Source organism: Schistocerca serialis, chromosome 9 (genome assembly GCF_023864345.2).
Source record: "Schistocerca serialis cubense isolate TAMUIC-IGC-003099 chromosome 9, iqSchSeri2.2, whole genome shotgun sequence".
In the NCBI taxonomy this organism is placed as follows: domain Eukaryota; kingdom Metazoa; phylum Arthropoda; class Insecta; order Orthoptera; family Acrididae; genus Schistocerca; species Schistocerca serialis.
The window spans coordinates 260,875,838-260,901,068 of NC_064646.1; the positions used below are offsets into that span (position 1 = coordinate 260,875,838).

Genomic DNA, 25,231 nt, shown 5'->3' on the forward strand with positions numbered 1-25,231 from the left:
GACGTCCATTTTAACACTGAGGCAGTTAGACATTTGAAGTAATCACGAACGTATCAAACGAAGTATGATGGAGCACCATCTAGTTGCACAATGAAGTCTCCACTGCCTTGCTGTAAATGTGGCATGTTCATGTACACGAAACAGTCACAGATTTCTCCGCAAAGGAAATCTGTCCATAAACTTTTGAAGAGGGCAAAGCACAAGAAACGTTAATTTTAGGTGAATCGAGAATGAGCTACACAATGTTATGTGGTTGTTCTGCGCCCCAAACAAGCACGTTATGTGGAGTCATCTTTCCAGACACATGAAACGTGGCTTCTGAAATCCTGGAGGTATGAATAACCCTGTAATAAATCTGTGGGGTGGCTGTTTTAAGCCCAAAGTCCTACACTCAGATGTATGCGATTAGTTATCAGCAGAGCCCAACGGCCTGCTCTCATCAAGAGACAGACACGATAGTAACAGACTAAAAGGAGTGAACACGTCGGCGGCGTTGTTGGCGCGCCCTCTAGCTGGCAGCAGTAAGACGCTGGAAGCTGGCCAAGGGCATCACCGGGTGCTCTGCCGCTTTGCAAAACGCATCTCCCGCCATAGGTGTCCATCCCACTTCACACCAGTCAGTATCACAAATGTCCTTTCTTAGCGTCCTTCTTTTTCCTTTTGGCATTATTAGATATCGTTTGTGGCATTGTTAGTGGCGTTTGGTGCCTGGATGCCCTTCCTCATTCCACTACTCCCCCCCCCCCCCCCCCACCTCCTCACCTCAACTATCAGAAGGATTCTGCGTATCCTATCTGCCCTAGTGCAGTTCAAGTTTGATAGCGTTTTTATTTTTTTATAATTGTTTGGATAGTGTGTATCTGATGTTGCACGTGGCTACCAGCGTGGAATTCACCTAGATGGATGAGGGAAACCGACTAAAAATCACATTTAGGCTGGTCAGCTCCCCACCCTTCGTCGTTAATGCGCGAGAGGGATTCGAATTGGTTCCAGCTCGCCTCTGTGTGTCCCACAAGCGTGTGCTTTACTTACCTCCCTCGTTTTCTAACTGTGCCAAGGCCAGGGCTTTTTTAATTAGTTTTAGGAAGTCGAGCATCAGCTTCAGGCCGAAGGAGGCAGAGTGGGCAGAGGTCGAAACCCGAGGCCTGGCCACGATGCCTCCCTCTTTAACGTGTCCATGGCTCATCCTACCCCACTATTAGGGCCAGATACGTCTTCAGAAAGAAAGAGTTCATATGGTTTTGTCGCCTGCTCTGGTCTGTTTCGTTAAATTGACATATACAAAAAGTTAACCTGTCATACTCGACACACCACATCTGTAGCAAAGTATTGGAGGTAGCGCGGGTGGTGCCGTAGACGAGTGAATCATTCCAATAAGAAGCGCCAAAAATCGAGAAATTTTTTGACACCATCACGGTAAAAATGCAACATAATCTAACCCTTGACCCATATCACTGCATTCATCTTAGTACGTGGATAAAACCTCATACCTGGTATAATAAGGGATGTCAGAGTCACTGCTCTAGGGGTCATTCACAGAAAGAGGGCCAACATCAGTCTTATCAACCTCTATATCTCCATGGCAGATCCACAGTGTTCATCTGTATCAGGTAGGTAGTACTGGGGACGCAACAGAGAATCGGCCATAATTACGGATTCATATATTAGTGGTTATTCACCGAATACCAGGCCACTCTGGCTTTGAATTCAAAAGAACGCCTTGCACTGTACGCAAGACCACTGGAAAATTAACCGAGGGTAGACAACTTTCAATCGCATTTTAGGAATGACCTTACATCATGTGGCAATAAACATCATGGGCCCTCTGCAGCCGCTCACTCGCAGGTCAGTGCTGACGTAACTGAAGTGCACAAAAAACTCTTTTAAGGTGAGATATTATCGGCGAAATGCGCCACACCGCAATGAGTGGTTTGTAAGAGATGTGGCCAATACTTCCATCAGAGTTCCTGTGAAGCCCTGCTGGCGATGGGTCCACCTCCTCATCATCGTGGTGACGTATAGAGCAGCTGCTCTAACCCTCACATTGACCATACCGAGACCATCCTTTGTAGTTGGGAGCGTGAGCGTGTCGTACCACACTTTGATAATCATTCCTGCACTGGCAAAGTAACCAAAGATTGCTTGTAAACTGCACGTTACCATCTTTGGCATTGGGAGGATCATAGCTAGACCATCGACGGTGTTCAACATACATCAACATACATCCATATGTATGCCTTGTAAGAGATGGGTATAGTTAAAGTGTGCCGTCCATCGACTGTCACACATAAAGATAACTCCCAAACATTTTATTATATTCTGGAGTGGCTATGGGGCCAAGTTTGTTTCTGAGAGGCCACTGCCAATGACCAAGGGTCCTACAAATTGAAGCCTTTCAGTTGCTACCAAGGCTCGCAGAAACATCGTATGATTTGGAGCTATGGTTTCCATCGCCCCATGTTCTAAAGGTGGAAAGTCGAGAAATGACACTCTGTGTCTACAGGGTAATACGAGGGTGAGTCAAATGAAAACCTTAAATATTTTTAAATATTATTTATTGTGCAGAAGTGGTACAAAACTGTATCACTTTTCAACATAATCTCCCCCACGCTCAATGCAAGACCTCCAGCGCTTACAAAGTGCATAAATTACTTTAGAAAAATATTCTTTTGGTAGTCTGCGCAACCACTCATGCACCGCGTGGCGTACCTCTTCATCAGAACGGAACTTCTTTCCTCCCATTGCGTCTTTGAGTGGTCCAAACATAGGGAAATCGCTTGGGGCAAGGTCTGGTGAGTATGGTGGATGAGAAGGACACTCAAAATGCAGGTCTGTGATTGTTGCAACTGTTGTACGGGCAGTGTGGGGCCTTGGATTGTCATGTCGCAAAAGGACACCTGCCGACAGCAACCCACGTCGCTTTGATTTGATTGCAGGCCGCATATGATTTTTTAGGAGATCTGTGTATGATGCACTGGTGACAGTGGTCCCTCTAGGCATGTATGCTCCACAATGACGCCTTTTTCGTCCCAAAAGAGAGTCAGCATAACCTTTCCTGCTGATGGTTCTATTCGAAACTTCTTTGGTTTTGGTGATGAGGAATGGCGCCATTCCTTGCTCGCTCTCTTCGATTCCGGTTGGTGGAAGTGAACCCAGGTTTCGTCCCCAGTAACGATTCTTGCAACGTCGTTCTCTCATTTCAGGAGTCAGCTGCCATGGTACCCATCTTGCAGACACTTTGTGAAACTGGAGCACATGTGGTGTGCTGACCCATGACTAATCTGTAAACATGCTGCAATGCCATTCAGTGTCACTCGGCGGTTTCCCTTCACTATGGCTATGTACAGACATCCAGCTACAGATAAATTTCGCGTCTAACTGCGTAAAAATGTAAATATTTTACATAAATTAGTCAAAGTAATCATTTCCTTCCAGTTGTACAGAAGCGCAACATAACGTCGATGTTTTAGTAAGGAGTACGAAATGACTAACTTCCAGTCAGGAATATTTTATGTGCCAACGAGTTATTTACGCATAGCGCCACATAAAGGCATGCAATTCTTCGAGACGAACTGGGCGAATGACTTACATATTTATACACATGGTTTGAAAACCGTAACTGGTCGAGAACGGGTCTTACTTAAAAGTTTCATAGCTCATAGAAACCGTTATTTAAAGAATAGAAATTTTAGCCGTAAAGGAGGCTGTTTGTTATAGCACGACTTTAGGTGGAAAAAATTATAATTTTGACACATTCTAGAATTTGTTTGCACAATCTAAACCACCGAAAGAGGAGTCTCAAACGTCAAAACAGCTAACCTAATATAGAGTAAGACTCACATAGGCATACAGAACTAATAAATAGTTGACCTATTGGCAAAGCAGAGCACTGAGAATGTAAAACAAAGATTTATGAAAATTCCTTACGCCTATTTAGCTCACAGTATGTGACATTCCTATCAACGAAGACCGAAACTCTGGATTAGATCATACTGAGAAAAGGGCAGGCACTACGACACTATCGAAAGGTCCATACCTGGACATAACTGGCACAAACAAAATTTTTATTTCTGGCAAAATGATCAATTTCTTGATCAGATTTCCATTCGGGAATTGTTCGTTTGTAGCACAACTGTTCAGAACTGGAATTATAAGCTCTAGGTACTGCGATAAGCACTAGTAAGAAATTGCTGATGTGGGATATTTACTCCTCGGGTGCTGAAATTCTCAGAGCAATGCAAGGAAATGTATGCCCCAGCGATGCAAAAGAAAATTCAATTACTAGCCAGGGTTGTGGATATTTTACGCAAGTTTGACGCTTCCATGCATTTAGCAACAGTTAAACATGTACTCATCTCTTATTACTGGAAAACAATAATATTTACTCGTCTAAACTATTTTATTAATGAAATATATCTTTCTTCGAAAAATAATTTATATCTGTGATTAAAAAGGGTTCATGGAATTTTTCATTGACATATCACTCAAAAATTTATCTTGTTGCATGTTTCTCTAAAAGTTAATGCACAAAAGTTACAAAACTGATGGCATAAAAAAAATCTGTCCAGTTATGAATATTCACTTTAGAAGTGTAGTATACTTACTCTGTTTGACTAATTCCCTATTTTTTTCCGATCAAGTAGGTTATCACGTGCGTGGATCATATTTAACCAAGAACGATATTCATTTAAAATTTATTTCTTCAGTAATTTCGTTGCAAAAATCTAAAAATACAGATATAATCTGTTTTATATTACGTACTAATATCACTACTTTGTAGAGGCTAAATAGTACAATATAAAAGCAAACTAAACAAGATGGCAGGTCTTTACACGCCGCCCTGATTGTCGTATCACGCACTGGGACTCAGCACAACCTAAGTCAATGCATTCACCAACATTACCTTTTTTTAGCAGTCTAAGACATGTCGCGCATTCGTGCTTTGTGTCATCTGCCTCAACGAAAGTGTAATCTCACTGTAGATTCGTACAGTACACTTTCATGTTTCTCAGGCATGCTAAACGAAAGCTTGAGCTACTCATTCTCTCCTGGCACAGCAACTTCCCTAACAGAGTATAAGGAAATGTGAAATCTTTTCTGAAATCTCGTTGACAAATTCCTAAATTTATGAGCCACTGACATCATGACACGTTCTCACTTAGTTTTCTCTGTTGATTCATTCAGACAGAAATGTTGCCTACAATGTCGCTGCATCTTTCCTGGACTCACATATGCTTGAATACGTACGTAATTTGGCCTACAGTTGTTGTCCGGATCCTTTTAGGTACATAGTGTAATAATAACAAAAAACAGACAGGCTAAGATGCAGAAAGCTAAAACTGGTTTTCCAGTGTCAATTTCTGTTTCGCGAACGATCGAAACCTGACTTCGCATATTCTGAATCTCCCGCTGTGACGTCATCGCCTGTGACGCAAGGGCCTTCAGTTATGCAGCCGGATCAGCGGCCAAAATTCTCTCAGACTCTGTGACAAACACCAACGTCACTGTTGCTACGTCTTAGGCTCGTAATCTGTAGTGGAGGGCTGCCAACATAGCGACGCAGTGCGAGCGCACAACCGGAAACGGGAAGAATCGAAGCGTTTGAGATGTGCTACAGACGAATATTGAAAATTAGGTGGATTGATAAGATAAGGAATGATGCGGTTCTCCGCAGAATTAACGAAGAAAGTATTGTATGAAAAATAGTGCCAAGAAGAAGGGATAGGATGACAGAACGTGTCATAAGACATCAGGTAATAAGTTCGATGTCACTAGAGGGGCTGTAGAAGGTAAAAGTTATATAAGAAGGCAGAAATCGTAATACACCCCAGTAATAACTGAGGTCATATGGTGCAAGTGCTTCTCTGAGATTAAGAGAATGGCACAAGAGAAGAATCATTTGCGGACAGCATCAAACCAGACAGAAGACTGATGTAGGTGAAAAACGTTGGAGGAGGAGGTATGACAAAACAAAATCATGAGAAACAATTTTATATGCAGAGCATCCACTGCTGTTGAAGGTCATGATAAACGAAAACACCGCTGACAGCTGATAAAGCTTGGTTTTAATCAACCACACTACCGGTTTCACGGCTTACAGCCGCATCCTGAGGTGCAACAAAAATTATTACATTCATCCATCATAACTGAACCCAACGTTCTTAGTCAAGGTATCACGATTCAGAGAGTATTGGCAGTTGCCTAGTGATTCGTTCATGGTTATCACAATGACCTCGCGTCAGCTACGCGTGTGTGTTGTTCAACGCGAAGTTACTTTTGAGAATGCTTTTGTGTTATAAATCCTCCCTTTAACAAAAAACTGTTATTATTCCTTGTGAGGTGCTGGGAAAAGTGTGATTGGTGGTAGAGGCCAAGGATGATGTGCTAATATATAGAACCTCCCTTTTCCCTTAGCACTTCCCCCCTCTTCTCCCCCCGTCCCGCTATGCTATCCGGGTGTAACCACATCCTGCGGTAAAAAAAAAAATTGTGTGAAATCTTATGGGACTTAACTGCTAAGGTCATCAGTCCCTAAGCTTACACACAACCTAAATTATCCTAAGGACAAACACACACACACCCATGCGCGAGGGAGGACTCGAACCTCCGCCAGGACCAGCCGCACAGTCCATGACTGCAGCGCCTCAGACCGCTCGGCTCATCCCGCGCGGCATCCTGCGGTAAGGAACGCTGTGAAAGTGCACTCAGCGGCCAACGTCACATTTTATTTAGACCCTGCAATAATTTTACTGAAAATCCCACTTCTTTACATCTCTCTGACCTACTGTGGGATAAGCACCAGTTTCCAAACAAAAATTACCGAGCGAAGTGGCGCAGTGGTTACCACACTGGACTCGCATTCGAGAGGACGACGTCAGGCCATCCTGGGTTAGGTTTTTCGTGATTTCCCTAAATCGCTTGAGGCACATGCCGGCATGGTTCCTTTGACAGGGCACGGCCGACTTCCTTCCCCATGCTTCCCTAATCAAATGAGACCGATGACCTCGCTGTTTGGTCTCTTCCCCCAAATCAACCCCGACCCTCTAAAAAAAAATTAAGTGGTATTATATCTGAACAAAGATTTTTATTGATATAGAAATCTCACGACCGAATGTATGGGGTGTACTGGAAGAAGATTCAACTTAAAAATGTTGTTGGCTAAAAAGCGAACTGCGCTCCCGGCACTACCTGGGAACTAGCACACATGGAAAATGGTAGCATAAAATACCATCGCGGACAAGAGGACATTAAATACTGTATGTAGTCGACTGAAAGGAGAAAAGGCATCGGTAGCGACGAAGAGGACTTTCTAGATAAAGTAGAACGATTTAAGGGTGGAGAAATTATTCCAAAGAGAATAACACGTGAGTTTGTACTTTAGGAAAGAACGCGCAATAAGCTCACAATAGGTATTTCGTTGCCGATGGGCGTAAACGTTAAACTAGACAGCGGTTTCTGCGACAGTAATAAGAATTGTAAAATGTAAACTTTCACGGACGGAAGTGTGACAATACGGGCTATTATGCCAAGGTCGGATGAATTTCATGTCGAACCCCAGTGTTTCGTCCCCTTCTGCGGAAGACGTCTTCGAGGCGGGTTATAGCTTTTTCGAAGGTACAATGCACACCATGGCTCACTACTAACTCACGAGAAAACACCCGAAAGTGCCATAACCCGATTTCTCAGAAACTCCGCTTAGTGACAGATGGGTCAAAATAATCGAAAACGTGTCTCGACTTGTCCGTTAATACTGGATCGTTTGTGAGAAAACGACCGCCGAAGTTTTACAGGTGCTTTATGTGCCTTTTAGCGAGCAATTGGTTCAACCGAAGCAGTGGCACGGTGGCTAGCGTCGCGGCTTCGTCCCTTTGCGTCCCGTGTTCCAAACCACATTATATTCATTTTTTGTCTGTTTTATCTATCTATGTCCATAGAAGATTCCTACGCGAATGTTTTCCAGTGTATACAAATAACGTCATCCTTATTCGTCTAATGATTGTATGGCGAATGATTTAAAAAGAAAAAAAAGACAATAAACGAATGGAAACATTATTTGAAATTGTTTCCGTGAAATTTTATGTTGGATCTATAATCAATTGCAAACGACAGTTTTCGGAAAACTGATACGTTATGCGCTGCTCGTCGCGGAATTATTGACATCGGTTAATCTACAGCAATGTTAATGACGTTTCTCTGCCGAGTGAGATTCATAGGAAGGAATGTCCCTGTGGAAAACATGGCTTCGCACGATGCTCGTATTGTTCGGAATTTCTATGTTTGGAACGTGTCTACGATCAGTATCATTCAAGACAATGCATCAAATCTTTCTGAAGAATAAAAATAAAAATAAAAGATAAGGATTATGAACTAACATAAAAATGAAATACACGATTATCATAATTTAAAAAGATTGTAACCCATGAAAATACCATAATATTATTATACATGATGAAATTTTAAGTTGACAAACCAGAATAACTCGAAAAATAATCTTCACACGAAAAAAGTGTGGAATCCAAAGTTGATTATTTTCGAAGGCGACATCTGCTGGTGCTAAAATTAGCCCGCCACCGCAGCCCCTTGGCTGTTCTCATTAAAGTCCATGTTCTCATTAAAATAGTATTTGGTTCAACATTTGTGACACTGTAATTCCTCTCTCTCAAACCCCACCCTAGGGGGAGAGAGGGAGAGTTTTAGTTTCAGAGAATCAAAATTTACGAGGTAAATAGGTATTTTTTATTTATCCGTAACCATTTTCCACGCAAAAATGAGAGCATGGATTTTCTTGAATTACAGCAACAACTACCAAGAACGAAAACAAATGTTTAAGACAAAATGTACGTAGTTTTTTATGTAGAATCTGATTCTGTAATAAAAAATGGAGGTTCCCATCTGAAATTTTAAACTTGCCTCCCACCCCACCCACATGAGTGGCGGGCTAATTTTAGCACCAGCAGATGCCACCCTCGAAAATAATAAACTTTAGATTCTACACAATTTCTCGTGTGAAGCTTATTTTTCGAGTTATTCTGGTTTGTCAACTTCAGATTTACACCCTGTATAATAAATGAGTGACACTTGTTGTGAAACCCAGTTCTAGGCGCTTCGGTCAGGAACCGCAGTGGTACTCTGGTCACAGGTTCGAATCCTGCCGCGGGCGTGGGTGTGTGTGATGTCCTTAGGTTAGTTTGGTTTAAGTAGTTCTAAGTCTAGGGAACTGATGACCTCAGATGTTAAGTCCCATAGCGCTCAGAGCCATTTGAACCATTTGCAACCCAAGTGTTATTTTACAATTACACTCCTGGAAATGGAAAAAAGAACACATTGACACCGGTGTGTCAGACCCACCATACTTGCTCCGGACACTGCGAGAGGGCTGTACAAGCAATGATCACACGCACGGCACAGCGGACACACCAGGAACCGCGGTGTTGGCCGTCGAATGGCGCTAGCTGCACAGCATTTGTGCACCGCCGCCGTCAGTGTCAGCCAGTTTGCCGTGGCATACGGAGCTCCATCGCAGTCTTTAACACTGGTAGCATGCCGCGACAGCGTGGACGTGAACCGTATGTGCAGTTGACGGACTTTGAGCGAGGGCGTATAGTGGGCATGTGGGAGGCCGGGTGGACGTACCACCGAATTGCTCAACACGTGGGGCGTGAGGTCTCCACAGTACATCGATGTTGTCGCCAGTGGTCGGCGGAAGGTGCACGTGCCCGTCGACCTGGGACCGGACCGCAGCGACGCACGGATGCATGCCAAGACCGTGGGATCCTACGCAGTGCCGTAGGGGACCGCACCGCCACTTCCCAGCAAATTAGGGACACTGTTGCTCCTGGGGTATCGGCGAGGACCATTCGCAACCGTCTCCATGAAGCTGGGCTACGGTCCCGCACACCGTTAGGCCGTCTTCCGCTCACGCCCCAACATCGTGCGGCCCGCCTCCAGTGGTGTCGCGACAGGCGTGAATGGAGGGACGAATGGAGACGTGTCGTCTTCAGCGATGAGAGTCGCTTCTGCCTTGGTGCCAATGATGGTCGTATGCGTGTTTGGCGCTGTGCAGGTGAGCGCCACAATCAGGACTGCATACGACCGAGGCACACAGGGCCAACACCCGGCATCATGGTGTGGGGAGCGATCTCCTACACTGGCCGTACACCACTGGTGATCGTCGAGGGGACACTGAATAGTGCACGGTACATCCAAATCGTCATCGAACCCATCGTTCTACCATTCCTAGACCGTCAAGGGAACTTGCTGTTCCAACAGGACAATGCACGTCCGCATGTATTCCGTGCCACCCAACGTGCTCTAGAAGGTGTAAGTCAACTACCCTGGCCAGCAAGATCTCCGGATCTGTCCCCCATTGAGCATGTTTGGGACTGGATGAAGCGTCGTCTCACGCGGTCTGCACGTCCAGCACGAACGCTGGTCCAACTGAGGCGCCAGGTGGAAATGGCATGGCAAGCCGTTCCACAGGACTACATCCAGCATCTCTACGATCGTCTCCATGGGAGAATAGCAGCCTGCATTGCTGCGAAAGGTGGATATACACTGTACTAGTGCTGACATTGTGTATGCGCTGTTGCCTGTGTCTAGGTGCCTGTGGTTCTGTCAGTGTGATCATGTGATGTATCTGACCCCAGGAATGTGTCAATAAAGTTTCCCCTTCCTGGGACAATGAATTCACGGTGTTCTTATTTCAATTTCCAGGAGTGTAGTATAACGCCGTTGTATCCCCTAACTGCCGGCGTAAGGCCGAGCGGTTCTAGACGCTTCAGTCGGGAACCGCGCTGCTGCTACGGTCGCAGGTTCGAATCCTGCCTCGGGCATGGATGCGTGTGATGTCCTTGGGTTAGTTATGTTTAAGTAGTTCTAAGTCTAGGGGACTGATGACCTCAGATGTTAACTCCCATAGTGCTTAGAGCCATTTGAACCATTTTATCCCCTAACTTGTTACAAAAATTTCGTGTAGTGTCCTTCTACAGACATGGGAAGATAACTGAATAATAAAATAAAATAAAACCAATAAAAACAATAATCAGGTTTTAAAGACGGGACGCAAAAATGAGAGGCTGCGACGCTAGCTTCTGTGCCACTATTTGGACTAAGATTATCGTACGTTGGAAGGCATTTAAAGTACGTCGAAAGCTTTGACTGTCTCTTTCTCAGAAACTGTCGAGTATTTACAAATAAGCCGAGACACGTGTTCGCTTACTTTGGTTTCACTTCCAGTGAGTGAAGTTTCTGGGAAATCGGGTAATGGTACTCGCCGTGTTCTCCTCGTCAGCCACGCAGTGTATCCTAACTAATGGACTAAATGGAAAGAAATTCTTCCAATCCATATGTGGCATACAACAAACCAGTGCTTAACAGTAATGATTAAAAACAGTCTTAGTTGCAAGTTGAGTTTTTTATTTTTCAACGACGCGTTTCGCCTTATTTAGGCATCTTCAAGTTATCTTAATTTGGTATTTGTTAACATAGTCCTTTAGTCAGTGTAGCCAAAGGGCATCGTCGAAAATATCAGGCCAACATCGCCATCTACATCTACATACATACTCTACAATCCACCATACGGTGCGTGGCGGAGGGTACCTCGTACCACAACTAGCATGTTCTCTCCCTGTTCCACTCCCAAATAGAACGAGGGAAAAATGACTGCCTATATGCCTCTGTACGAGCCCTAATCTCTCTTATCTTATCTTATCTTTGTGGTCTTTCCGCGAAATGTATGTTGGCGGCAGTAAAATTGTACTGCAGTCAGCCTCAAATGCTGGTTCTCTAAATTTACTCAGTAGCGATTCACGAAAAGAACGCCTCCTTTCCTCTAGAGACTCCCACCCTAGTTCCTGAAGCATTTCCGTAACACTCGCGTGATGATCAAACCTACCAGTAACAAATCTAGCAGCCCGCCTCCGAATTGCTTCGTCAAACTCAGTAAAATGGTGGTGCATTATGGTTACTACCTGAGCCACCAGCTTATCCTGTTACTCGCTCCTGAGAACGGGAACGCGTTATGCAGACCTTGGTGTCACTCGCGTCCATCTAGAAAATTTTTACAGAGTTTAACGAAGGCGATGTTGGCCTGATACTTTCGACGCTGCCCTTCGGCTACATAGACTAAAGGATTGTTTTAAGAAATACCAAATTAAGATAACTTGGCTGGCCGGAGTGGCCGAGCGGTTCTAGGCGCTTCAGTCTGGAACCGCGCGACCGCTACGGTCGCAGGTTCGAATCCTGCTTCAGGCATGGATGTGTGTGATGTCCTTAGGTTTACGTGGTCCTAAGTCTAGGGGACTGATGATCTAAGATGTTAAGTCCCTCAGTGCTCAGATAACTTGAAGATGCCTAAATAAGGCAAAACGCGTCATTGAAAAATAAAAATCTAAAATTGCAACCAAGACTGTTTTTAATCAATAAATGGAAAGAGGTTGATTACCGGTATCGTTTTCGGAGGCCTTGGGGTTTAAAAAAAAATGTTCAAAATGTGTGTGAAATCTTATGGGACTTAACTGCTAAGGTCATCAGTCCCTAAGCTTACACACTACTTAACCTACATTATCCTAAGGACAAACACACACACACCCATGCCCGAGGGAGGACTCGAACCTCCGCCAGGACCAGCCGCTGAGGGTTTCGCTCAGTACCGTAGTATCGCAGTTGTGGTTGCTGCTGTGGATCCAGTAAACACTCAACAGCGCAGCGAGGAGGAAGGTGGCCAGCGCAGAGAGCCGGACACTCACCCTGGTGATGAGCAGCGGCGCGCTGAGGTCGGCGCCGCCGACGAGCCGGATGCCCCAGGGCGTGCGGGGGCCGTCGCGGCGCAGCGTCACGCTCACCGTGTGCCGCCCCATCACAGCCGGCTGCTCCTCTCTGCTGCCTGCCGCGTCACACACCCACTCACGTACACTGCAGCGTGGGGCGCACGCACACACACACAAAGCACACTCACTCTCGCGGTGCACTCCGGGCACGGGAAACAACTTCAACCCAAATTAGACGATATGAAAGTCTCAGTGATGCGACTTCCAAATAGTAGCACTTGTTGACAATAGAAAGTTTCGAAAGCACAGTTCTAATGAGAATGACAGTTAAAACCTGGCTCCGCAGCTCTGCACAGAACTGTAGAAAAACGCTTACTTGATGTCCGTAAAGACTCTCTCTCTGCCCTATCAGCACTTCTACTCGATCTCGTGATGGATATACGACGGTTGGAACTTTAATAGTGACAACTATTTATTTACAGCTCGTACAAAATAGATACGTGTTTCAAAGTTTTACTGACCTTCAAAGTAGTCACCAGCATTGTGTATAGCCCGTTGCCAGCGCTGTGGAAGTCGTAGGATATTCTCAGCAGTGCCAGTTGTGTTGACAGTTCGAGCGGCGCCGTCTATTGCCCGACGAATTTGTAGCAGTTCTGAAGCGAATGCCGTGAAGTGTTTCCTTCAGTTTGGAAATCGAATTGAACTTACGAGGGCTTAAGTCAGGGGAGTGCAGTAGGTGGTATAGCACTTAGGAACTCCATCAGTCAAACAAATCAGTATACGCTTGCACTGTACGTGCTTGAGCATTGTCCAGCACAATGATGGTCAGGTCCTGCAGAAAGTGTCACCACTTCTGTCTCTATGCTGTTCTCTATTGGAACACAACCTACGGCCAGCTTAGAGACAGAAGTGATGACACTCTCTGCAGGACCTGACCATCATTATTCAGGACAATGCTCAAGCTGTTACTGATTTGCTTGACTGATGGGGCTGCTAAGTGCTATACCACCTACTGCACTCCCCTGACTTAAGCCTTCGTAAGTTCAACTCGATTCACACTTCACGGCATTCGCTTCAGAACTGCTACAAATTCGTCAGACAACAGACCGTGCCGATCGAACTGTCAACACAACTGGCGCTGCTAAGAGTATCCTAAGACTTCTACATCGCTAGCAACGGGTTATACACAATGCTGGTGACTACTTTGAAACACGTATCTATTTTGTACGCGCTGTAAATAAATAGTTGCCACTATCAAAGTTCCAACCCACGTAGTTTGAGATATCACTGTCGTGTACCCACGTTATAAACCGGACAACAACCGCGCATCCATAAAACATTTTTTCTCATTTATTACGTAAAATAAAGTGATACTGAGTCGACGAATCATAGCTACCAGACAACGCCTGCACATAACACTGCTTTAGGATTTTGAAACATACTTTACACATATAGATAAGTGACCTTAACAACATTACCGATTTATGAAGGATAATTTGCAATATGAAACTGTGTTTTTGTCGTGTCTAATTCATACTTCATGTGCACGTGGTTACAGACGCTTAACGTCGTGAGATTGTTTTTCTTGCATACGCAGACAAAAGTATTTTCAGTAGTACTCGAATACTTTTAAAGACTTACACTCCAGTTACTTTAAGTATAGAAAATATTGAGTACAGAAGTGGATAGATCTACATCTACATCTACATGGATACTCTAAAAATCACATTCACAATTCTCTATTATTGAAATCTCGTATAGCGCGTGGAAAGAATGAACGCCTATATCTTTCCGTATGAGCTCTGATTTCCCTGCCGCGCGGGATTAGCCGAGCGGTCTGAGGCGCTGCAGTCATGGACTGTGCGGCTGATTCCGGCGGAGGTTCGAGTCCTCCCTCGGGCATGGGTGTGTGTGTTTGTCCTTAGGATAATTTAGGTTAAGCAGTGTGTAAGCTTAGGCACTGATGACCTTAGGAGTTAAGTTCCCTAAGATTTCACACACATTTGAACATTTTTTCTGATTTCCCTTATTTTACCGCGGTGATCGTTCCTCCCTATGTAGGTCGGTGTCAAAAAAATATTTTCGCATTCGGAGGAGAAAGTTGGTGACTGGAATTTCGTGAGAAGATTCCGTCGCAACGAAAAACGCCTTTCTTTTAATGATTTCCAGCCCAAATCCTGTATCATTTCTGTGACATTCTATCCCATATTTCGCGATAATACAAAACGTGCTGCCTTTCTTTGAACTTTTTCGATGTATTCCGTCAGTCCTATCTGGTAAGGATTCCACAGCCTGCAGCAGTATTCTAAAAGAGGACGGACAAGCGTAGTGGAGGCAGTCTCCTTAATAGGGTCTGTTACATTTTCTAAGTGTCCTGCCAATAAAACGCAGTCTTTGGTTAGCCTTCCCCACAACATATTCTATGTGTTCCTTCCAAATTAAGTTGTTCGTAATTGTAATACCTAGGTATTTAGTGGAATTTATGGCATTTAGATTAGACTGATTTATCGTGTAACCGAAATTTAACGAGTTCCTTTTAGCATTCATGTGGATGACCTCACACTTTTCGTTATTTCGGGTCAAATGCCACTTTTCGCACCATTCAGATATCTTTTCTAAATCGTTTTGCAGTTTGGTTTGATCTTCTGATGACTTTATTGGTCGATAAACGACAGTGTCATCTGCAAACAACCGAACACGGCTGCTCAGATTGTCTCCAAAATCGTTTATGTAAATAAGGAACAGCAAAGGGCCTGTAATACTACCTTGGGGAACACCAGAAATCACTACTGTTTTACTCGATGACTTTCCGTCAATTACTACGAACTGTGACCTCTCTGACAGAAAATCACAAATCCAGTCACATAACTGAGACGATATTCCACAAGCACGAGCCGCTTGTGTGGTACAGTGTAGAAAGCCTTCCGGAAATCCAGAAATACGGAATCGATCTGAAATCCCTTGTCAATAGCACTCTTCATGTGAAGAAAGAGCTTTGAAATTTTGTCGAGATACGACTGGGTATTAATGCAGCTTTTTTCAGACAGCAGTTCATTATAATTAACGGTACCATTTTTGGGGTTACTATTCAAATTTTGCGTAACAAACGTCATGAATAACAATTGTCATAACATTTTTCCCTGGGCCATGCCTGAACCGACTTCTACATCTGTCGATGACTCTCCGTGCTTTGTTCCCCCTGCCAAGAAACCCTCAAACCAGTCAAAAATTGCGCTTAATACCCCTTCTGCTCGTACTTTACATAATAAGCGTAGGAGTTGTACGGAATCAGAAGTCAAGCATACTGCATCTACTTAACAGCCATAACTCATTGCTTTCAAAATATTAATTTTTTTGTTTCGCATAGCCTTCGTTTTCGGAATACATGCTGGTTGTAATTGAGACCATTCTGCTAGAGATACCTCGTTACCTTCGAGCTCAGAATATGACCTTACCTCGGCGTCCTTCACTTCATGTAAATAAACAAACAACCTGTTGGATCGCGTGTACATCTGCCGGCACCATTTCGCGTTAGGCATCGCAAGACGTACCGCACTGTCGGTGTAAGGTTAACAGTACAGAATTGTGCGTACTCGCAAAGGAGACATTGCAGCAGTGGGAAAACCCCGAGTGTTGCGCAAGCGCTGTAGTAAACAGAGGGCCCGACCAGCCGCTGGCAGACGTCCTAGCGTGGCGTCTTGCGACAACGTAGCTACCGCCGCCGGCTCAGGCCTGCGCGCTTCGTCTTCGCGAGTCCCGCCCCACTGTTCGGAGTCGGACACACAAGGGCTGTCCAGGAAGAAAACCCGTGTGCATTATGGTTCGCAGCGTTTAAAACAGTATTGTTTACTTTCTACATGAAACAAATTTGACGAAAAATGTGGCTGCCGCAGGTTCATAGAGACAAACTCAGGCTCCTAGGTGGAACGAAACTTTCCGACACAGTACCGAAGGGAAACACCGTCTCGACCAACTATTCGGGTTTGGTACACACCATTTATGGAAACAGACAGTGTTATACATAAATGTGGGGTGGGCCGCTCCACCGTTTCAGACGCCAATGTGGACAAGACACGGCAGGTTTTTACAAGGAGTCCGACAAAAGCATTGTAAGTAAGCCTACAAGGTGCAGCTGCTTCAGGCATTAAAGCCATCGTAAAACCATTGGCGTCAGCAGTTTGCCGTTTGATAGTCAAGACTGACCCAAAGAATGACTTTTTGGAAAAGATTTGTTTCTCAGAAGAGTCAAATTTTCATGTATCCGCCAGATTGAATTATCATAACGTTCACATATGGGAATGTGTGTCACCTCATTTCAGACGCGAAGTGGGAAGAGACAATCCCAAGGTAACTGCGTGGTGTGGAGCTATGCACTTACGCTCAGCGGCACCATTGGTCCATTGTTTTTTCGGCTAATCTACAGTCAACAGTGATGTTTACCTCAACGTGTGACCGAAATTGCTGTGCCACAACTGGAACAACTATAAATTGACTTCATATTCCAGCAGGAGGGCCGGCCGGAGTGGCCATGCGGTTCTAGGCGCTACAGTCTGGAGCCGAGCGACCGCTACGGTCGCAGGTTCGAATCCTGCCTCGGGCATTGATGTGTGTGATGTCCTTAGGTTAGTTAGGTTTAATTAGTTCTAAGTTTTAGGCGACTGATGACCTCAGAAGTTAAGTCGCATAGTGCTCAGAGCCATTTGAGCCAGCAGCAGGGAACACTGCATCACTGCTTACAAAACTCTCGTCAATTTCTGGATGAAAAGTTTCCGGGTGTATGGATTTGACGAGACGGTCTCCTACGGTGGCTGTCACCGACTCCGGACCGCGCACCAGTAAACTTCCTCCTAAGGAAGGAAGATTGGGTTTAACGTCCCGTCGACATCGAGGTCATTAGAAACGGATTGTGTCAAAGGATGGGGAATAAAGTCGACCATGCCCTTTCAGAGGCATTAGCCTGGAGCGATTTAGGGAAATCATGGAGAATCAGGTGTACCGAACCAAGTTTACATACCTATAGGACTTGAAGCCATGTAATCGAAATGCATTTGAACACGTCGCGGTGGAATTCCTGGACTGTAAATGGAGACAAACTGAATATTGACTGGACGTTGTCCGTGCCACTACGAGTCCACACGATGACATTGTATCAGTGGAGGAACCAAAACTTTGAGCATCTTCTCCCAAGTTTAAAACCAGTTGTTATTATCAAGTAGAGTTCAAAAATGATTCAAGTGTAAGTTCATAAAGATAATTTATATGGGCACTCTCTGTTCAAATCTAGAGATAATTCTGTTTCATCTTTACGCTCTTCAAATTCGTAAACTCGTCTTCAAAGTCGTGTAAGTAACGGAGTTCTTTTGAGGAACGCAAGTCCCTGCTGCATCATTTAGCAAACGTAGTCATCTACATTTGTTTCACAGTCTTCAACAGTTACCTTTTCCGTTATCCGATCTGAATGACGCACCATATGAGGCACCACGTACGAACCTTCTGCCTTTTATTGGATGAGCAGTCCTATACAAATTCCTTTTATTACAGTCACAGAGACTGAACATATCCCATATTACACATACGGATCAACAACTAAAAACGTAAGGCCGCTCTAGCACTACCCTTAGCGTGCAGGGACTCTTGGGCTAACCCACCGAAGGTGGACTTCTGCAGCGTATATGCAACCCTGCGCGACTCAGGTGCTGGCATATAAACACCGATTTGAAGGCAAGCGGTTAGCGTCGCCTTCGAACGAAAATTTTTTGATATCCTCTTATATTTTATCTTTTTTCTGATGAGAAGCGACCTGGCTGCTGCCAGCTCCTCTCGCCTCCCATGTGCGGGAATGGAACAATAATAATAAAAAACACCGTCCGAACAGGCCTTGAAGGCCGAACGGTATCGATCGGCTGCCTTGTCATCCTCAGCATATGGGCGTCACTGGATGCGGATATGGAGGGGCGTGTGGCCAGCATACCGCTCTCCCGGCCAGTACACCGCTCTCCCGGCCTTTATGTTTCCGTGACCGGTGCTGCTACTTCTCAGTCAAGTAACTCCTGAATTGGCCTGAGAAGAGCACCCCGCTTACCAACAGCGCTCGGCAGACGCGGACGGTGACCCATCCAAGTCCTAGCCCAGCCCGATAGCGCATAACTTTGGTGATCTGACCGGAACCGGTGTTACCATTGCGGTAAGGACGTTAGTAATGAAATAATCAATTTAAACAAAGATTCGAAAGTCTCTATTGATTTCTCTGAACCCCTAACATACTATAAACATCGCTGTACGTTTGCTTCGGACTTCGATTTGGACTGCAACTGGGACCACTACCGCTGCATAAGACGATTTTGGTTTTGTACCCGAACTTTTCAATTCTGTGCTTCGGCAATGGACTCTAACACAGGCTCTTGGCGGGTAGCATCGGTGTAAGGACCGGTAGACAAATGACTCTGAGCACTATGCGACTTAACGTCTGAGGTCATCAGTCGCCTAGAACTTAGAACTAATTAAACCTAACCTAAGGACATCACACACATCCATGCCCGAGGCAAGATTCGAACCTGCGACCGTAGCGGTCGCTCGGCTCCAGACTGTAGCGCCTAGAACCGCACGGCCACTGCGGCCGGCACCGGTAGACCTTCGGTGGGTTAGTCCAAGAGTCCCTGCATGCTAAGGGTAGTGCTAGAGTGGCGTTACGTTTTTAGTTGTTGATCCGTATGTGTAATATGGGATATGTTCAGTCTCTGTGATTGTAATAAAAGTCTTACTTAGACCAGAAGAGTTTAGATTTACTTCCTAACGTTCGTCCACACAGGCGTTGGATGTATATCACACTTCACTTCTCTGCACGGTATATATTACCGTTTTCAAGTTTGGTAAATCCACATTCATCTCGTGTAATTTGTTTGATCTCGCAGAATGCGATCGCATTTCCACATTTCGTGACTTGATCGCCATATTACAGCTGCGTGTCTGCAAACTGTTATCAGAAACAAATGATTAAGTCAGTACTGTTTCGACAATATTGTATAATACATGTAGTTCAGTCCCCCATTCAGTAATTTCAATTTCACCGATGTGTTGATATATTTTTCATCAAATAATACATATCTCCGCACAACCCAAATATGAAGTTTTGAATAAATAGCTCATATCTGTGATTCTTGAGTTTCTCCCGGCGTATTTGATAATCAAAATATCCACGGGTGTGCTGCCGGTCTATAGTGTCCAACGGGCACAATATTTCGGCGATCAAACATGTCGCCATCATCATGATGCCCGTTGGACACTATAGACCGGCAGCACACCCGTGGATATTTAGCTCATATCTGGTTGCTGTTATAATCAGGGCACCGAAAGAGGTGTCGCTTGCCTCATATTAAAGAGGAGATTTTCATTTTTACGTTTCCCCTGATTTACTCACAATATTTAAAATTTCTGAGTGGTTCCTTTTGAAACACCGTGGACGATTTTTTGCCTTCTACTTGTCCAAGGCAAGCTAAATCTCCATTTGTAATGACATCGAAGTCAACTGAAAATCAAATCACAAATTTCCATCTTCCTTCGTAATATTCATCTTGCAAAATTTAGCCCTTTATAACTCTGCATTTTATCAAATTATTTATGTGAAATATGTGTATTTTTTCAGCTGACCATGTTGTGATGCATAGATGCATTTGTAAAAGTTTCCAATTGTAAATTACATAAAATAATGATTGTGATAATGCTGAGAATACGATGCGTTGTCAAGAGTCCATGTAACGGCCGGCATCAGGCCAATCAGATAGTAGCAATGGGATAATTATTGACTTGTTGTGGTGATTGGGGATGTAAGAATCTGCAGTTTGTTTGACATGAAAAGGGAAGATAATTAACGGGATATATGTGCTGGATATTTTTAAATCAAAGAATTAAAACCTAAAATTTGTATAAGAATTCAGCGAAAAACATGAAGATGCAAGCCTTTGGCTTCTGCAACGAACGTTAATGATAAAGTAGGTTTATGAACTTTCATGGACACCTGCAGTACCTTAAGTATCAACACGACAGACTATCGTTTCCTGCTAAAAGGTAGAATCGATCGAATGAGTGTGTTTTTAAGGCACTCCTTTAGTGGGTGAATTACCGGTCCTTAAGATTGTTCTAACTAATCTCAGCCTAGTATCTGCTTTCCCTATGGAGGTTTACTGCTAGGTATTTTTCGGGGGTTACTGTTTCCACTAGTTCATCGCCAATTAAATGGTACGGTCATGGATGCCTTCACTTATTTACATGCACTGTTAACTCTCACTCCCTGTTTCATTCACCGATCCTCCGCAGGTCTTTCTATATTTCGCTGCATTGTTCTGGTGTTCGGCAAAAATGACTTAGGGAAAACAGCAAACCTATGTAAGAATCCAGAATTAATATTTCATTTCGAAAAGGAACGCGTTGTGTTTTAAAAAATTCCTGGCATATTAAAACTACATAGATGACCGAGATTCGAACCCGGAATCTCGCTTTTCGTGAGCAATGCCCTTACCGACAGAGCTATCCCCGCACGGAAGTCGGCCCCTCTCCTCAGAGCTTTACTTGCGCTAGTATTTCTCCCACCGCCCAAACTTCACGGACGTTCTCTTGCAATCTTTCTGGACTAGCGCTCCTGGAAGAAAGGTTCCGGGTCTGGTCCCAGGTCCAGAACACAGTTTTAATCAGCCAGGAAATCTCTGCATCAGACTGGCTGAACAAGTATTTCAGTTTTGCTCCTCCAGAACACGAATTTCGTCTCTTATGACTGCGTTCCTCGTGCGATAAATTTATCTGAGACTCATCCAAAGGTACTTGTTTATCTGCTGGATACTTCATCAAGAACAGATTTCTGCATTCGGTTTCACTGGGCGACGCAATAGAATCACCCCTGCAGCATCTCATCTCACTCGTTGGCAGCAATGAAGATTTAGAGGCGGGGCGAAGATAAAACGCAGTTTTCTGAGCTCTGCAATTTGAAACGCGGCAACTATGTAAAGATCTGTACGACAATCGCTAAATTTGCATCACGAGCGTGGAAGTGTGCGTGTAATTCACTGTCGCACTAAATTTTCTAGAAGGTATTTATAAAAGAGCTAGCAGAGTTTTACAATACGACGCTATTCATAACAATATCAGGTCTTCAATGGTGGGTTCACTCGCCGTGAAATAGATTGTAGCCAGCACTGTATATACGAGAGAGTCTACTGAAAAGTTATGCTTCCGAATTTTTTGTGTACAAACTCTTATAGCTTTTCAAATAAAACTAAAGTTATTAACATTCTACATCTTCATTCTTCGCGTCTACTTATTTGTATCCCTCTGCCACGAGAAAGTTCCTAACTGTAGTGCGTAACACGGCAGTGTGTAACGTAATTATATCGGTGAGCGAGAAACATCGTGCTGTAATTGAGTTCAGAGTTCGACGACACATGAAGAACCCTCTCTTACAGCATGACAATACCAGATCAGAACCGAGCGCTGCCACATTTGCAATATTCCGACGTCTTACGTTCACTGTCATCGATCACCCACCACAGAGTCCCGACTTGGCCCCATCCGATTTTCATCTGTTTACAGCACCTTAAAAAATACTTTCCAGGATTTAAAAAAAAATTGTTCAAATGGCTTTGAGCACTATGCGACTTAACTTCTGAGGTCATCAGTCGCCTAGAACTTAGAACTAATTAAACCTAACTAACCTAAGGACATCACACACATCCATGCCCGAAGCAGGATTCGAACCTGCGACCGTAGCGGTCGCTCGGCTCCGGACTGCAGCGCCTAGAACCGCTCGACCACAGCGGCTGGATTCCAGGACTTCAGTTTGATAATGATGAAGCGGTGCAAGCAGAGATGAGGCTGTGGCTCCGTCAACAAAGTGAAACATTCTACAATGGCGGTATCAACAAACCGATCTCTCGTTGCAAGAAATGTCTTCCTCGCCAGCATGACTATGCTGAGAAGTAAATATGTAGGCATGAAGAATAAAGATATAGAATGTTAATAACGTCTGTTTTATTTACAAATCTTTAAGAGTTTTCATAGAAAAAATTCGGAGGCATTACTTTTCAACACGCCCTCTTAGCAGATCCTGTCTGTGCGTCAGTTCCTTTTGAACCCAGCGAAAAATGTTTACAATAACATTCCAATCAGAAGGTGTACGGAGCAAATATGCGCTATATCTTTACAGTGGTTAAATGCACGAATACTGAAGAAGATTCTCTCATTTTACGATATTACTGAGAAGTTCTTACAGTCTCACGTTCCTACAATTAAGTCACTGTGTGAGACGACGTATGGCATGAAAAAACATGTTCCCTTGGGAGGCAATCAACACAATATTTCACGTGGTGCTAGCAGATTGTTCAAAATTGTTCAGTTGGCTCTGAGCACTATGGGACTTAACTTCTGAGGTCATCAGTTCCCTAGAACTTAGAACTACTTAAACCTAACTAACCCAACGACATCACACACATTCATAGCCGAAGCAGGATTCGAACCTCCGACCGTAGCGGTCGCGGCGTTCCAGACTGTAGCGCCTAGAACCGCTCGGCCACACCGGACGGCTGCTAGCAGATGCTTTGAAATTTCCAAAACGGATGATTTGTCTCTCATACTAAAGCGACGCGCGGAAGTATGCCCGAGGAGACATGTTTAGACCTTCGAAATCATCAACTAGTGTAAAGGACAGAGAAGTTGTAGAAAAAAAAAAACGCCTTTTCGCGTGCTGCACATCAAATTTCGTTTATATACCCAGATGCGTGTAGCCTTTGGAACAGCAGGTGTCCTGGATTACTACACGATTTTTCGTTTTCACATATTGATTCGTAGATTTAAAATTGTTCACGTAAATATTTTACAAAAAAATGAAAAATTTCTAACAGAAAAATATCTAATTCATCACTATAAGATCAAGCAGTTTTCTCCCATGTGTAAAACCGGTTGCAAGTTGCATTTTTTCGTATAGTGTCACTGCAATTTCGTAACATAACATTAATTCAATAGCTATTTTCTGTCTCTAGTGTGTCATTTTTGATGCCATATTTCTCTTCTTTTGGTTTTTACTTGTTTTCTGTGTGTGTTTTTGTGTGTACACATTTTCTTGCTGACTACTACTATTTATACAGAGCTGTTACAAAAATTGGCCTGCAAGAAACTTGATAAAAAAGTTACTTCTATTCGCAACAACACTCCTCGACAATGCCCTCAAACCTGCACCGAATGTTAGATAGAGACCTGTGCTCCATGTGACTTGGACTTGTTAATACCACATGTGAAGAAGTTTGAAAAAGCAGTGTTCCGACAGAAAGGAAATTCAGAGAAAGTATAAAACGGGAGCATTAACTTGAAGTATCTACCTCGACTATCGTTTTAGAAAGTTGTGGAAGTGCAGGTAGGCCGATGGACAATCTTCTAAGATATTAAACGCCCTATAGCAATACCATAACTAAATCGAAGATGCTTGCATCCGATAACCAGCAAGTACCACATGGAAATACAGTACAAACATAGTGTTAACATTTTCTGGAACAAAATGTATACAGTAAAACTCAAATAAAGAAAGAACCCTTCACTCTACAACGAAGTGTGAGCTTTTTTTACTCTTCTCATTCAATCGAACCGTGTAGGGGACTAGGAGTCTAACCCTCATCTTGTTACACACTTCTAGGGGTTATAGAGGGGAGGTTGGTTGGTTGGTCTGTGGGGGGTTGAAGGGACCAAATGTAGAAGGGACTTAGTAGATCAAGTATAAAATAGGAACCCGTGTCGGGAAACGGTTCAACTCCATGTTAAAAAAAAAGTACAGATTTCACTCCTATTTATTGTGATACAACAGCTATTCGATATGATAGCCATCATAGTATATCTGTGCAGTACGTAAACTCTGTCCAACATGCGTGATGTTTGGCTAATCACTTCTGCTACAGCTGTCATCCGTGCAACCATATCTTCCTCCCACTGGACAGGAAAAAGTTCAAAGGGGTTAAATCTGGGGATCTTGGTGGCCAAGCATGTGGTCCACCTCGACCGGTCTACCTGTCCCCGAACACTATGTTCAGATGGTTTCGAACGCGAACTGCGGAATGTACCGCCGCGCCATCATGCTGGAAATACAATTCGTGCCGAATGTCCAATGGTACATCTTCCAAAGACTCCGCCAGCACTTACAGCAGGAATATCAAGTACCTGTCACCTGTCAGGTGGGGAGGAAGGATGCACGGCCCGATCGCACGACCATCGCAGATAGCTGCCCAGACATTGATGCCGAAGCTGTGCTGAAATCTGTTGAAATCTTCGTGTACACGTGGCTTTAGTGTTTTCTTGATCCCAAATGTGGCTATTTAGAGCGATCAAACGCATTCCTTGCTGAAATGTGCTTCGTCGGTGAGCAAAATGCGCCTTGGAAACAGGAAAATCCACACAACAGTGTAAGAACCAAGTACAGAAATTGACACATGGCA

General features: G+C 44.1%; 1 protein-coding gene across 6 annotated transcripts in view; it reads right to left on the reverse strand.

Annotated features, from left to right (window-relative positions):
- LOC126419247 (PDZ and LIM domain protein 3) overlaps positions 1–25,231 on the reverse strand; it is a 445,696-nt gene that overhangs the window by 393,388 nt on the left and 27,077 nt on the right. For all 6 annotated transcript variants that reach the window (XM_050086403.1, XM_050086402.1, XM_050086401.1 and 3 more), the window contains exon 2: positions 12,747–12,883. In XM_050086403.1, the coding sequence (XP_049942360.1) occupies positions 12,747–12,857 (111 nt within the window). In that variant the 5' untranslated portion in view covers positions 12,858–12,883. The remainder of the gene's footprint in view (positions 1–12,746; positions 12,884–25,231) is intronic.